This window comes from Peromyscus californicus, unplaced genomic scaffold (assembly GCF_007827085.1).
Source record: "Peromyscus californicus insignis strain IS unplaced genomic scaffold, ASM782708v3 Scaffold_8__1_contigs__length_139910024, whole genome shotgun sequence".
Classification (NCBI taxonomy): Eukaryota; Metazoa; Chordata; class Mammalia; order Rodentia; family Cricetidae; genus Peromyscus; species Peromyscus californicus.
In genome coordinates, this window is record NW_026294606.1 from 59,054,873 (window position 1) to 59,067,781 (window position 12,909).

Here is a 12,909-nt window from a genome sequence, read left to right on the forward strand (position 1 = left end):
TTTACTGTGAAAATCCATCTACTGTTGAATGTCACCTTAGCCTTGAGATTAAGCACACACTTGCTGTTAGTACACAGGAGGGTCAACTATGAGACTTTGGGTGAATACTGACAATAAACAGGGGACATTACTTCTTTGTAGCTGCTTCATAATAGAGACTTACACTGAACTCCTGGGCTGCAGGGATAGCATTGTCAAAACTAGACAGACATTTATGTGCAAAACTCAGAGGAACAGTTCTATAGAATAGTTCCATAGAAGTGTTCTGTAAAATCAGTCTCATACATGTAACTCATGTGACCAACCTTGAAAAGTTGATGTTTCAACATGCATCACTTATAAAAGTAACTTTATCAGTAACTGTCATATGTAATCCCTCTTGAGACCAGATATGTTGATTTATTTTCCATTTTAAATGAACAACCAACCTTGAATTTCAAACAAGACCAACGACTTAGTGGGGACAGTTGGCAAAGAGCAGCTTTCTCCCTAGGTAAGCCTGTTCATTCTTTAGAGGGTCCCGGGAACAACCACAACTTGATATTTAGTTATACACAGTATGAACAACTGAGATCTCAGCTGACTAATATTGACCTGCTATTTGCGAGACATATTAGCTAGCTTTTGGTCTCATGTGGCCTGTGTTCACAAGCTTGGCCCATGTATCAATCACACAGCTACCATTAAACCAATACAATTAAATGTGAATTTTATCTTAATGAATGGGAAAACTTAACTGAGGAAAAACAAGTCTAAGCTGAGATTATACCTGAGTAACAAGTTTTTTTTTTTTTTTCAAAGTTTTAAAGACTGTTTTAAAATGACTATAAACTAATTCAGTGTTCTTTAGGGTATAGACTGGAAATGCAAAGGTCTGGAGAGTTGGTACGAGCAGTGAAGAGCATTTTCTGCTTTTGCAGCGCGGGTCCAGGTTCAGTTCTCAGTACCCACATGGCAGCTCACATTCATCTGTAACTCCAATTCCAGATCCAATGCCCTCTTCTGACCTGTGCAGAGTCCTGACATATGTGGTACACACACAAATACTTACACATACACCACATAGTTCTTTAAAAACATACATGAAAAAAACCCTAAATTAATAGAATTAAGCAGTATCTTATTAAATATACGTGTGTGTGTGTGTGTGTGTGTGTGTGTGTGTGTGTGTGTGTGTGTGTGTATAAATTGTAGCTTGAGTGCCTGGTTCTCAAGCATGAACTTTGTAAAGGACAACATCATGACTAAATTGTCATAGAAAATAAAAGAACCTATGTTCTCACAGCCTATGGGCCACCAGTCAGGCACCCTTGAATGTTCCAAGGCAGTTCTTTCCCCAATATGGTCCAGAGGAACCAAAGGTTGGACACAAAAGCGACGGAAGGATTTCTTTATGTGTATGGGTGTTTGTCAGGCATGGACATCTGTTCAGCATGTCATGCACTGGCCGTAAGAGGGCACAGGATCTGGGACTGGAGTTACAAATGGTTATGAGCCACCATGTGGGTGCTGGGAATGTAAAGTGTGTTTTCTGGAAGAAAAGTCAGTACTCTTTACTGCTGAGCCACCTCGACAGACTCTAATAATAAAATAAAGTGACATCTTTCACTGGTCTTTTTTAGCAAGAGATAAGTGACTCTAATGAGTCATAAGAATGAAGGTCAAGCTTGCCTGATTAGAAACACACAGACACTAATGTGATAAAAGAATTTGCTATTTTTTTTCAAATTGTCTTACATGAAACACTTTACTATGGTATTCTTTAATGATGGCAAAAAACCATCATGGGGTATTGGTGGAGGTATTAAGGCAACTCTACATAGTTAAAAGGGAGGTTTTTTTTGTGGGGTAACTTACAAGTAAAGGGATAGGTTACAGGGTCCAGGAAAGGTGTAGCGCAGTCCAGCGGTGTTCTCTGGAGAACTCTGCTCTGTCTACCTCCAGCATCCAGGATCCAGGAACCAAGAGAGCCGGCACATCCGGATCTCAGGTCTTAAGGGCTCCTGTCTCGGCCCTGCCTTGTAGGCGTAACAGTTACCAAAGCCTCAGTGGGGGTAGTTCTTCCAGGTCAAAGCTGGAACAGCTACCCACTACAATGGGGGGCTTATGAAGGAAAAAGGAACAAAGCTAAAATGACAGTTTTGACACTTAAAAAACATTAGATTTCATTATAAATTTACTCAAACTATCCAGCAGTATTTAAATAGATCCACCTTTTATACAAAACAAATCCCCTAACACAGTAGAGTTACACAGTACCTTGACTAACATCAATTTGATGCTTTACGATTTCAATGTATTGTTAACCAATTTCCAAGCTCAAGCAAGTTTAGATATGTCTTCATACTGAATCCCTTCCACTCTGCGTCCTTTCAAAGGTCCAGTTTCAATGACTATGGTGGCTGAAAAGGTCTTTTCATTGATGGATTCCAGGGTGCCTTCATTCCCTCTGTAGCCACCGTTCAAAACTAGAATTCTTTTCCCTGGTGCTGGAATGACAGTCTCCAGATGAGTCTGGTCCAGTTTCAGCCTGTCTCCAGAGTCAATCATCTTTACCACAGCTGTGTATCTGTCAATCACTTCCTTAATGACACCCTTCTTCTTGTGGTATTTCTCTCCGAGTTTCTTGGTTATAATTTTCACAACGATTCCAGGCTGTAGCCAGGCGTCTGTTCGAGCAGTTCTTTTCTTTTCCTCTTCCAGCTCCATGATTTCGTCCAGTGCGGACTTCTTTTTCTTCTTTGCGGGCTGAGCTGAGCTCTGGGAAGACTCTTTCCGCCTCACGGAGGCTGCACTTCCCAGCGTCTTCAGTGCATTTGGTCCCAAAGAGCTTGACTTGGACGATGTTGCTCCCGCTGAGCTACCTGCTCCTTTATTCAGATTGAATGTAACTTTTTCTTCATCATTTTCTCGGCTCAATTCTGTAAAAACAGGTGTCTCCTGCTCTTTTCCTTCCAGACCTCTTCTCACCTGCTCCTCAATGAACTTGGCAGTCTTTTCCTCATCGTCAAGATCCTGCTTCTTCTTTTTTTCTAACTCCAGTTGCCGGCGAATGGTTTCGGGGTCTCTATCTATGTACTGAATGTACCAACCTTTTGGTGTCTCGTCCACTTTACACAACCCTTTGGGGGAGAAAACTAGCATGACTTCGTGTACATCCAAAGTAAACAACAAGCACAGTGTGTTCCATCTCTGCACATTCAGTGACTACAATCGAGTGTCCTCAAACACAAAGCCCTGAAACACAGGGCGATTTCTTCACTTCCATGCTTATATAGCTATGCTCAGGTAACAGCTAAGCAAGAGCTGCCCAAGGAATCACTTTAGGAACAACTGTTCAACTACAACAGAGTCCTTACTGTCCAATGAACACAGAATGATCTGGTAACTTAATGAAGTGGCACTCTAAATGAGCTAAATATTGACACCAAATTTCTCCTGTCTTCCGAATTTCTCATCATATGAAGTTCAGAAACGGGAAAAGAAAAACTAAATTCTTTGCCCTTTAAACAGACTCTGCAGATTTCTTGTTATAGTTACCCCTGCCCCTTGCTCCTCCTTTGCCTCATCTTGTGGCTTTGCTCCATCACGTGCTCCCTGACATGATGCTCTCCCTCAATACAGACCCAGAGGCACAGGAGCTAAGTGACATGAACTCAATTCTCAGAAACTGTGAGTCAAAATCAACTTTCTCAGGCATTTTGTCACAGTGATGAAAAGTGCCGGAAACAGAATGCCTCGGGCACTGTCAAAGAAGTCCTCAAGCTGGCCACTTCGGACCCAAAGCCTGCAAGCCCAGCCCCTGAGAAGCAGAGGCAGGAGGGTCACCAGTTCCACTGCAGCCTAGGCTATATTAAGACCCAGTTTCAAAAACTAAAAATGACCGAAGTGGCATATAACAAACTTAACCATGGAATTCTTGGTTCCCCTCCTGCTTTCCTAATTTTCCTACAGACCTTATTTCCCATAAAATCAGACGGAAGCTGACAATGATTTCTCTCCTAGAAAGAAAGCCACGGAACACCAGTTCCACTGTTCTCTTCTTACCCTCTCTGCCCAGCCACTTGGTAAAGTCGGTCAGCGTTTCCCACTGAGTGGCGTTCATATGGATATGCTCTCGATGGCTGATGTATTCATTGTAGACAATGTTGTTGTGGACTCTCTTAGTGCCTAAAAACAAAATGTGACACTGTTGAGCCTGAAAAAAACTCACTCAATTATGAAATTGTTATTTACGCAATATTTAAGATGCTTACCAAAGCGTCTCCTCAAAAGTTCCAGAAAGTCATTTCGGAATTCCCTAGTGAAGAAAGAAAGGAAAATATTAAGGTACTTGCTACAAATATAAAGCGCCATCTTAAGTTTAAGCCATCATAAACTTTAGTGACCAAATGTCACACTATGTTACCATGTGCCATAAACCTTTAAAGTGAACAGAGAAAGAACTGCAAAGATCAGCCTAGAGTTGAAATGTGGCCTTAGTAAAGCAGCCATGGTGAAAGCTAGCACATGTCTTTAGAGAAGGTTGACCATAGGATCTTTGTGCTAATGACTAGGGCATAATAATACCACCCTGTCCAAGGGAGCAAATGGCATATCTTAACCTTCAAGAGTTCCCATAAAGTCAACTAACAAAGGAAATGTAACAAAATATCATAAATAAATTTGAGGGCATTGCCAGAGGGGATTTTAATAGGGACAGTGAAATATAATTCAAAGGTCAAAAGGGAAGGCCATTCCTTATTAACAGTGCCATGAACACAGGGTGTGTTTGAAAGATGACACTTAACCTACTTTGGCTGGAATTTAGGATGACAATGAGGGTGAGCAGAGGCAGAATGACATGAGGGGAGAAGATGTGGCTTGAAGATGGGCTCTGATCTAATTTTTGAATCTTGAATGTCATGTTATACAGATCTAATTTTCAGAAAGCAACAGAAAAGCATTTCCAACCCAAATAACTTAGGTTTGAAAAATTAATTAAACACTGTAATTTGAAAGACAATCATGGTTTATACAGCCATAAAGGAAATAAAGAGGATGGTTCAGCCAATAACGCCAGTGGCTGCTCCCCATGAGGACCCAGGTTTGATTCCCAGCAACCACATAGCTGCTCACAACTGCCTTTGACTCCAGCCCCAGGTGATTCAACACCCTCTTCTAGTCTCCACACAGGCAAAAAACTCATACACATAAAATAAGTAATTTTTAACTAGAAATGAAATCATAACATTTGCAAGGAAAAAAAAGATAGAAATAGAAATCATGATGTTAAGTAAGCTAGATCATAAAGACAAATATGTTTTCTCTCATATGTGAAACCTAGATTTAAAATTGTGTGTGTGTGTGTGTGTGTGTGTGTGTGTGTGTGTGTGTGTGTGTGTGTAAAGAAAGCTGAAGGGGATCACGAGAGAGGATGATGAGATCTTAAAGGAGAGAAGAAAGAGGGTAATAGAACATATGCATGTGGCCTGCAAACAGAAGAGTAGACATTACGTGGGGGAAGGAAGGGATGAGACAAGTAGTGGAGAAGGACAGGAAGGGAGGGGATGCCAGCAGGGGAATTATGAATTACGAGACAGGATAATAACACGTTTGAAAATGTTATGATGAAACTCATTACTTTGCACGCTAACTTAAAAAAAAAAATTAATCTGTACTCAAACCATGACAGGAAAAGGATGGGAGGGAGGGAGGAAGAGAGGAAAGAAGGGAAGCAGAGAGCGAGGGAGAAAATCTTGGTCGGCAGCAGAGAATAGCAATTCTCAAATGATGTTCCCCCAAGCCAGCAGCACACTATCATTTGGGAATGTTACAGAAATGTACAATCTCTGGCCCCATCCAAGATCTCCTGAATGAGAAGCCAGGTGCGGGTTCTGCCATCGTTTTAAATCCAAACTAATCCTGTACACACAACTGTTTGTAGAACACTGGGTAGAAAAGAACAACAGTGAGGAATCATGAAATGAGTGAAATGAGAGATGCCGGGAACTACTCGGACAGAAAGAGTGGGAAGGACCTAAGTTTGAAGTGCATCACATAGACTAGGGAAGAGGTTCCGAGTGGACTGGAATTCTATTAGCTGACAACGAGGTTTGGTGGGTAACATTCTGAGTTAAACTTCAGAAATGCTGACTCCAGATCTGGTGAGATCACTCAGTGGTTTAGAGTACTTGTTGCTCTTGCAAAGGACCCAACTCACAATCATCCTAATTCCAGTTCCAGGGAGATCTATTGCCCTCTTCTGGCCTCCATGTACTACTCATGGTACACATACATACATGCAGGCAAAACATTCATACACATAAAATAAATTTTTAAAAATAAAAATCAAAGAAATGATTGTGAACTAGCTTTCAGAAAAGCAGAGCTGTCAAGGAAAAAAATCATCTGTAACTTAGGACAAGTGGTAGAAAAGAATGTCAAGAATGGGGGTTAGGAGACACCTGACCAAAAAGGCAACAGTTAAAAAAATGTGACTTATGGTGACTGTGGGACGAGACAAAAAGATCAGAGAATCATCCTGAAGAACTTTCTGGTATTTGAGGAGCTAAGAAAAGGAAGAAGGAAGAAGGCCATGGAAGAACCCACAAGAGAGAAGTATGTCAGTGAAGAGTTACAAGCATTAGCCACTGAAGACAGACCAAGGACGATGAGGATGGGAAAAAGCCACAAGTGACTTCAAGAGACTGAAGGACAGACAGGAGGCAGTGTCGTGAACAGGAAGTAGAAAGCAGGTAAAGACAGGAAGTGTCTAGCACTTGTCACAATGTTCTTTCCCGGTGTGTGGCCTGAGCATCTGGTGGTACTCAGGATGGTTTTAGGTAGTTCACAGACTACACTAATTTTACCTTTGTCATTGTGGTGTTTTGCACTGATAAGATTAAAAGCAATGGAAAGAAAATGGGTTTCATAGTAGACACATATCATGCCAGCACTAAGGAGGCTCAGGTAAGAGGACAGATCTGAATCAGAGACCAGCCTGTACTACAGAGTGAGTACCAAGTCAGTCAGGACTACATAATAAGACCCTGTTTCAAAACACAAATGAATGCATGCATAAATATTCTGAAGATGGAAGGTAAACCAACCAGCAGCTTAGCATACAGACAAGGTCACAGGTAGTGATCTCAAGCCATCTGACAATGATGTACTCTGTGACACCACACCAATCACTGAAAACTGACACTGGCTTTATCCAGAATGTCTCCATGGAGCAGTAAAATTTGTTGGTTGTATTAAATCACAGCCTTCAAATCACCTTGCTAACAGTCCATGATAAAATGAGAATTACAGATGAACTACCACCACTGTGCATCACAGCTGCTGTGAGAAAAGCGCCGTGCAATTGAGCTGTGAGTTGAATACCTTTTCTCATGGGACATAAAAGACAAAAAGACATAATAAACTACCATTATTCCAAACTGGGCATTTGGCAGACACATCCTCAAAAGTAAGACTGCTGAGTTGGGTAAAAGAACAAGCAATGTGCTGCCAATGACGAGATTGGAGCTCCTGAGTCATGATTAGAATTTTGGCAAGTAGAACCTGCCACTGTGAGCTCAACATACCTCTCAAAGTCAGAGCTGTTTTGACAACATCTGTGCTATTAATGAGTACCAGCAGATGACACTGTAATAAGTGGGGTCACTATTTGAAAGGAAAGTATTTGTAACTCAGTTAACTGATATTTTTCAAGAGACTCACATGCATTACAAGACCACACATATGTATAAGATCCATGCAAAAAGTAGACCAGTGGATTTTAATTCAACAGAATATGCATGTCCTGCTTTCAGAGTCTGTATTAGAACTACTCTAAGAAGCTTGCACACACTCTATCTCAATGCACTATCAAAGAACAATTTAACTTCTTTGGAAAGATACTAGAGTGCTTCCCCTTCTAACAAACCATCTATGGCAAAGCTGAACTTCCTTTATATTCCTCAATTGAAACATTTTAAGAGGCTAAATGTGGAAGCAAAGGTGAGCATTCAGCTGCCTATTAAGCGAGATATTGAAGAGATTTGCAAAAATGTAAAATATATGTTTTTGTATTCGGAAAATATAGTATGCTGCTTTGGTTTGTTTTTGTGGTTTGCTTTTTTTTTTTTATTAAAAATCTCAGCCAGTTGTGATGGAACATACCTGTAATTACAGCATTTGTGGGGCTGAGACAAGAACAATGTGAGTTTAAGACTAACCTTTGCTACATAGTGAGATCCTGTCTTAAATCAAGGAAAAAAAAAAAGAGAGAGAGAGACCCATGTGTTTACACTCGAGTGTAGGTACATATACATTCTGTGTATGTATGGAGGCCAGAGGTCAACTAAGTGTCTTTCTTGATTGCTCTTCATTTTATTTATTGAGGCAGGATCTCTTGCTAAACCCAGAGCTCACCAATTTAGCTAGTCTAGCTAGTGGCTTGCCCCAGAGATCCACTGTCTCTGCCTTCTGAACATTGGGATTATGGGCTGATCATACTTGTTTGGCTTTTATGAGGATGCTGCAGATTGCAACTCAAATGTGTATGGCAAGCACTTTATCCTCTGGGTCCTCTTCCAAGTCCCCATTATATCTGAACATAGGGTAAATGTATTAGTATTTTTAAATAGAATAATAAATATTTGTAATTTTTTTAGATTTAATTTCAAATGTTGACACATAAAACCCATAGAAACAAAAGCCCTTTAGAATCTTCAATCATATGTATAAACGGATCCTCAGAAAATATCTAGAAGTTTGAAAAAAAAAAAGACTAGTACTGCTAATAATTAACAGAAAATCATTATTAGTACTAGACACGCTTCTGAGCCCTTTAAAAACATTAGCTCTCTCACTCTTCTTCCAGTCCTATGCAGGAGCCTGCCAGTTGGGTCAGGGTGACACTTCAGTGCCATCATACCCACGAGAATACTAAAGCACAGAAAAACTCAGGAAGCTTATCCCAGGGCGCCACCCCAAAACTCCTGCAGGGGGAAAGACGTGAGGCCGGGCAGTGCTGAATTGAAAGGAAGGACAGCTCTAAGATACACTTTGGTAACAGTGGCATACTGTTCTTAATTTCAAAAGAAGACAAAGACTGAGCACAGGAAGACTCCAGCCATCTCAACACATAAGGGACAACAGATCTCCTGCGTAAATTCCAAAATTACATGGCCGACTGAGTAACATTTAAGAGGTACTTACTCTGAAAAATAATCCATGAACTGCTGAGGGTTTTCTGAAGCCAGCAACAGTTGTCTTTGATGAGATTCAGACATACAATGGCACTTAAAGCCATTCTACAGAAAAAAATGTGAAGCAGTTAAACTCTCATCTACATATCACAGCACTCTCCTGAGTAGTTCCTTAAGTCTGCAAATTCATTCTTTAATTAAAATTAATTTAATTAAAAAATTCTTTTTTAACTTTTAAAATTATGCATGGGTGTTTTGCCTGCATGTATGCCTGTGTACTGCCTTACGTGTTGTGTCCGAGGGGGTCAGAATACAGTTTTGGATCCACTGGAACTGGAGTTACAGACAGTAGGGTGCTGGAAATAGAACCTGGGTCCTCTGGAAGAGTAGCCAGTGCTCTTAACCATTGAGTCATTCTCCAGTCCTGATAAATTATTTTTACAAAATCAAATCACTAGCTATAACTACACTCTAGTGTAAGTGAGTGTGTGTGTGTAGACCATAGGTGGATCCTGTCACTCTCCAGCTACTTCTTTTGAGATGGGGGTCTGTCATCAAACCTGGAGCTCACAGGTTCAGGAAGATTAGCCACCAAGTAAGCTCCAGGGATCCTCTTGCCTCTGCCTCCCTTAATTAGTTTTACACAGGTACTGGTGATCCAAATGCAGGTCCTCACATGTGCGTGGGGGATACTGTACTGAGCCCTCTCTGCAGGCCTATTTTGCATTTTGCTTGCCACAGAGCTGAGTCTTGCAACCCTGCCAATTACAGAGCAGTCAAGGTCAAGAGACGGAGAGTAGAGCTGTAAAACAGCCATTTATAATGCTGCCAGACACAGACTTCATGGTGGGGACGAATAGTTTTTACTGAGCACCTGCTTCTTAGCAAGATCCTGGAGGGATGCCATGAAACAAAAGGGACCGTCTCTGATTTCCCCTCCAGACACTCTTTTCTCTTATTTTCTTCTACTTTAGTTTATTATCCAAAAGACAGCAATGCCTATTACTTAAACTTTGTTAACTGTATTATAGCTATACTTTTTAAGACTATTAAAAAAAAAAGGCAAGCTGAGGCTAGAAATGGTTCAGTGGTTAAGAGAACCAGCTGCTCTTGCAAAGGACCTAAAGTTCAGTTCAGTTCCCAGCACCTACATCAGGGTGTTCACAACTGTCTCTATAACTTTCACAATGTTACAGCCCCAGGGGACCCAGCACCTCTTCTAACATTCACAAACAAATAAAAACTTAAAAACAACATATATGTATTGGTATATTTCTTCTACCTTATTTGAACCTGAAATTTCAATAGTACATACGTAGCTCTTGCAGAGGTCCTGAGTTCAATTCCCAGCAACCACATGGTGGCTCACAACCATCCATAACAGGATCTGATGGCCTCTTCTGTCTGATGCCTTCTCCTGTCATGCAGGCATACATGCAAATAGAATACTCATATGCATAAATAATTTTTTTAAAAAGCAGACATGCAAATAGAGCACTCATATACATATACTTTCCTCTTTCTAAGCGTAAGAACCAACAGACTGATGCTCTGAAATCCTGCCTGTTTGTCTAGCTTACCAACAACTTTTTTTTTTTTCTTGAGACAGGGTCTCACTGTGTTAGTACATCCTGGCCTGAAACTTGTGATCTTCCCATCTCTGCCTCTGAAGTGCTGAAATTAGATGCATGTGCCACCACACCTGCACCTACTTGATTATCCTCAGATGTTATTCTGAAATTAAGTTCTCATGAGAAGAAGATAAATGACTAGTTCTGGTAATTGCCAGTTTTCTTTGTAAGGTTCTTCTGATTGCGGCTGTCTGTCCTCAGGTATATTAGCTGCCTTCCCTACTTCAAAGGTGGTCAAGGGAAGGAGGATGTTGGTTCTTACATGTTCCCTTTTCTGTCCCTATCTTGCAATGCGGGAAAACCTAGAAGGAAGAAGACAAGGCCCATGATATCTATCCCTTCCACCCTTCCCAGTCCATTCCTTTGGGTTTCTACAATTTAATAACATTTTGTTTCCCTTTTTATTTATATTTTGTTACCAAACTGCTTTTGAAGTAAAATTGAAATAACCATTTCTTTCAGGTAGTGCACAAATTAGGCAAAAATTATAGGTGGCCCATGGACAAATAAAAGACTAAGAAATGACTGTAAGTATGCCAGAGGTTTGAAGCTGGGCAGTAGTGGCACACGCCTTTAATTCCGGCACTCAGGAGGCAGAGGCAGGCAGATCTTTGTGAGTTTGAGGCTAGCCTGGTCTACAAAGCGAGTTCCAGTAAAGGTGCAAAGCTAAACAGAGAAACCCTGTCTCGAAAAAAACAACAACAAAAAAAAACCAAAAAGATAACAGCAAGCCAGTAAGAAAAGGTGCTCACTGCAAAATGTTGACAACCTGATTTCAATCCCCAGGGCCCTTAAGCGCCTTTAATCCCAGCTCTCGGGAGGCAGAGGCAGGCGGATCTCTGTAAGTTTGAGGCCAGCCTGGTCTATAGAGTGAGTTCCAGGACAGCCAAGAAACCCTGTCTCGAAAAATCAAATCAAAACAAAACAACTCCCCCCCAAAAAATGATATAAATGGGTGGGGGGTGGGGGGGGGCGTAAGGAAGCAGTTCAGTGGGAGAGCATTTGCCAGGCATGTGTAAGACCCTGCATTAACTTGTAGCACTGCTTAATAAACAAGGTTCCTGGTCCCCACCACCACTACCACCAGACTACCGAGAAACTATTAATATGAAGTGGGGTGGTCTACATCTTTGACACCAGCACTCAGGAAGCAGAGGCAGGTGGATCTTATTTGAGGCCAGCCTGGTCTATCTACGTGGTGAGTTCCAGGCCAGCTGAAGCGACATACTGAGACACTGTCTCCAAAGTAAAGTAGAAATAAAATAGTGTATCAGATGTAAAGGGTTTTTTTAATTAGATTTGCTATATTAGTGGCATTTTCACATATATTGAAATGATACAGGCGATTAGCTTGTTATGCTGATCACATATTTAAGTTTTCAGAAGTTAAGTATTCTGACATTTATACAATTTACTATAAAATATTTCAGACAAAAAGTAAGTATCGTAAAACATTTAAAGTTAACTTCTAGGTGCTATGGAATGCAAACTTGTACCTTTCTGAAATCCATATACTGAACATCTAACCCCCATAGGATGGTAGTAGCAAGTGGGAACTTGGGGAGATAATTACGTTTAAGTCATGCGGAGACCCAGTCTCAAACAAAACAAAACAAAACAAAACTCAGTGACAACCTTACAGCAGATAGGTACAAGTATTACCTCCACTTTACCAGTAAGAGGAAACTTTATTTGCCCAAGTCCATGGCAATCAGTCAGTGCCTGTCTGGGATTATTTCTGGTGGAGTTGGAGGGCCGCGCGAAGGGCGGCGAGGGTCACAGACCTCTTATGCCAGGCTGGGGAAGGCTGCGCGGAAAAGCGCTCCGTGTCGGGGCGCAGCGTCGGAGTAGGGTACCGGCGTCGCGGTCGGGGGTCGCGGCCACCCTGAGCCACTTACCTCGTCACGGCATTGTTTCTGGCACATCTGGCAGTACCAGCGAAGCTTCTGGAGTCCTTTGGACTTAATTCTATTCGCGATGGCCTTGGGGCTCAGAAAATCCGACTTGCCCATGGTGACCCAATAGCGCTACAACGCTCAAGCAGCCGGAAGCGGAACTGGATCGGCTGGGGGGACAGGCGGGACTAAAACTGACAGCAG

General features: G+C 41.5%; 1 protein-coding gene across 2 annotated transcripts; it reads right to left on the bottom strand.

Moving 5' to 3' along the window:
* Positions 1 to 379: 379 nt before the first annotated feature.
* Positions 380 to 12,879, bottom strand: Kin (Kin17 DNA and RNA binding protein). 2 transcript variants are annotated; one of them, XM_052726933.1, is made up of 6 exons: positions 12,709 to 12,822; positions 10,495 to 10,596; positions 9,190 to 9,284; positions 4,257 to 4,300; positions 4,048 to 4,170; positions 380 to 3,122 (listed from the first exon to the last, which is right to left on the bottom strand). In XM_052726933.1, the coding sequence occupies exons 3-6, from the start codon at positions 9,261 to 9,263 to the stop codon at positions 2,320 to 2,322; spliced, it is 1,044 nt and encodes a 347-aa protein (XP_052582893.1). In that variant the 5' UTR covers positions 9,264 to 9,284; positions 10,495 to 10,596; positions 12,709 to 12,822; the 3' UTR covers positions 380 to 2,319. The 2 variants fall into 2 exon arrangements, with proteins under 2 accessions (XP_052582893.1, XP_052582892.1); XM_052726932.1 differs by lacking the exon at positions 10,495 to 10,596 and having other exon boundaries at positions 12,709 to 12,879.
* Positions 12,880 to 12,909: the final 30 nt, after the last annotated feature.

Bases quoted from the DNA above. Each gene is read 5' to 3' on its own strand.
- Kin (XM_052726932.1), bottom strand. From the start codon at position 12,822: ATGGGCAAGTCGGATTTTCTGAGCCCCAAGGCCATCGCGAATAGAATT. The intron at 4,301-9,189 runs GTAAGTACCTCT...TTTCTTCACTAG, and splicing joins TTCATGGATTATTTTTCAGA to GGAATTCCGAAATGACTTTC. The intron at 3,123-4,047 runs GTAAGAAGAGAA...TCTCCCCCAAAG, and splicing joins CAAGTGGCTGGGCAGAGAGG to GGTTGTGTAAAGTGGACGAG.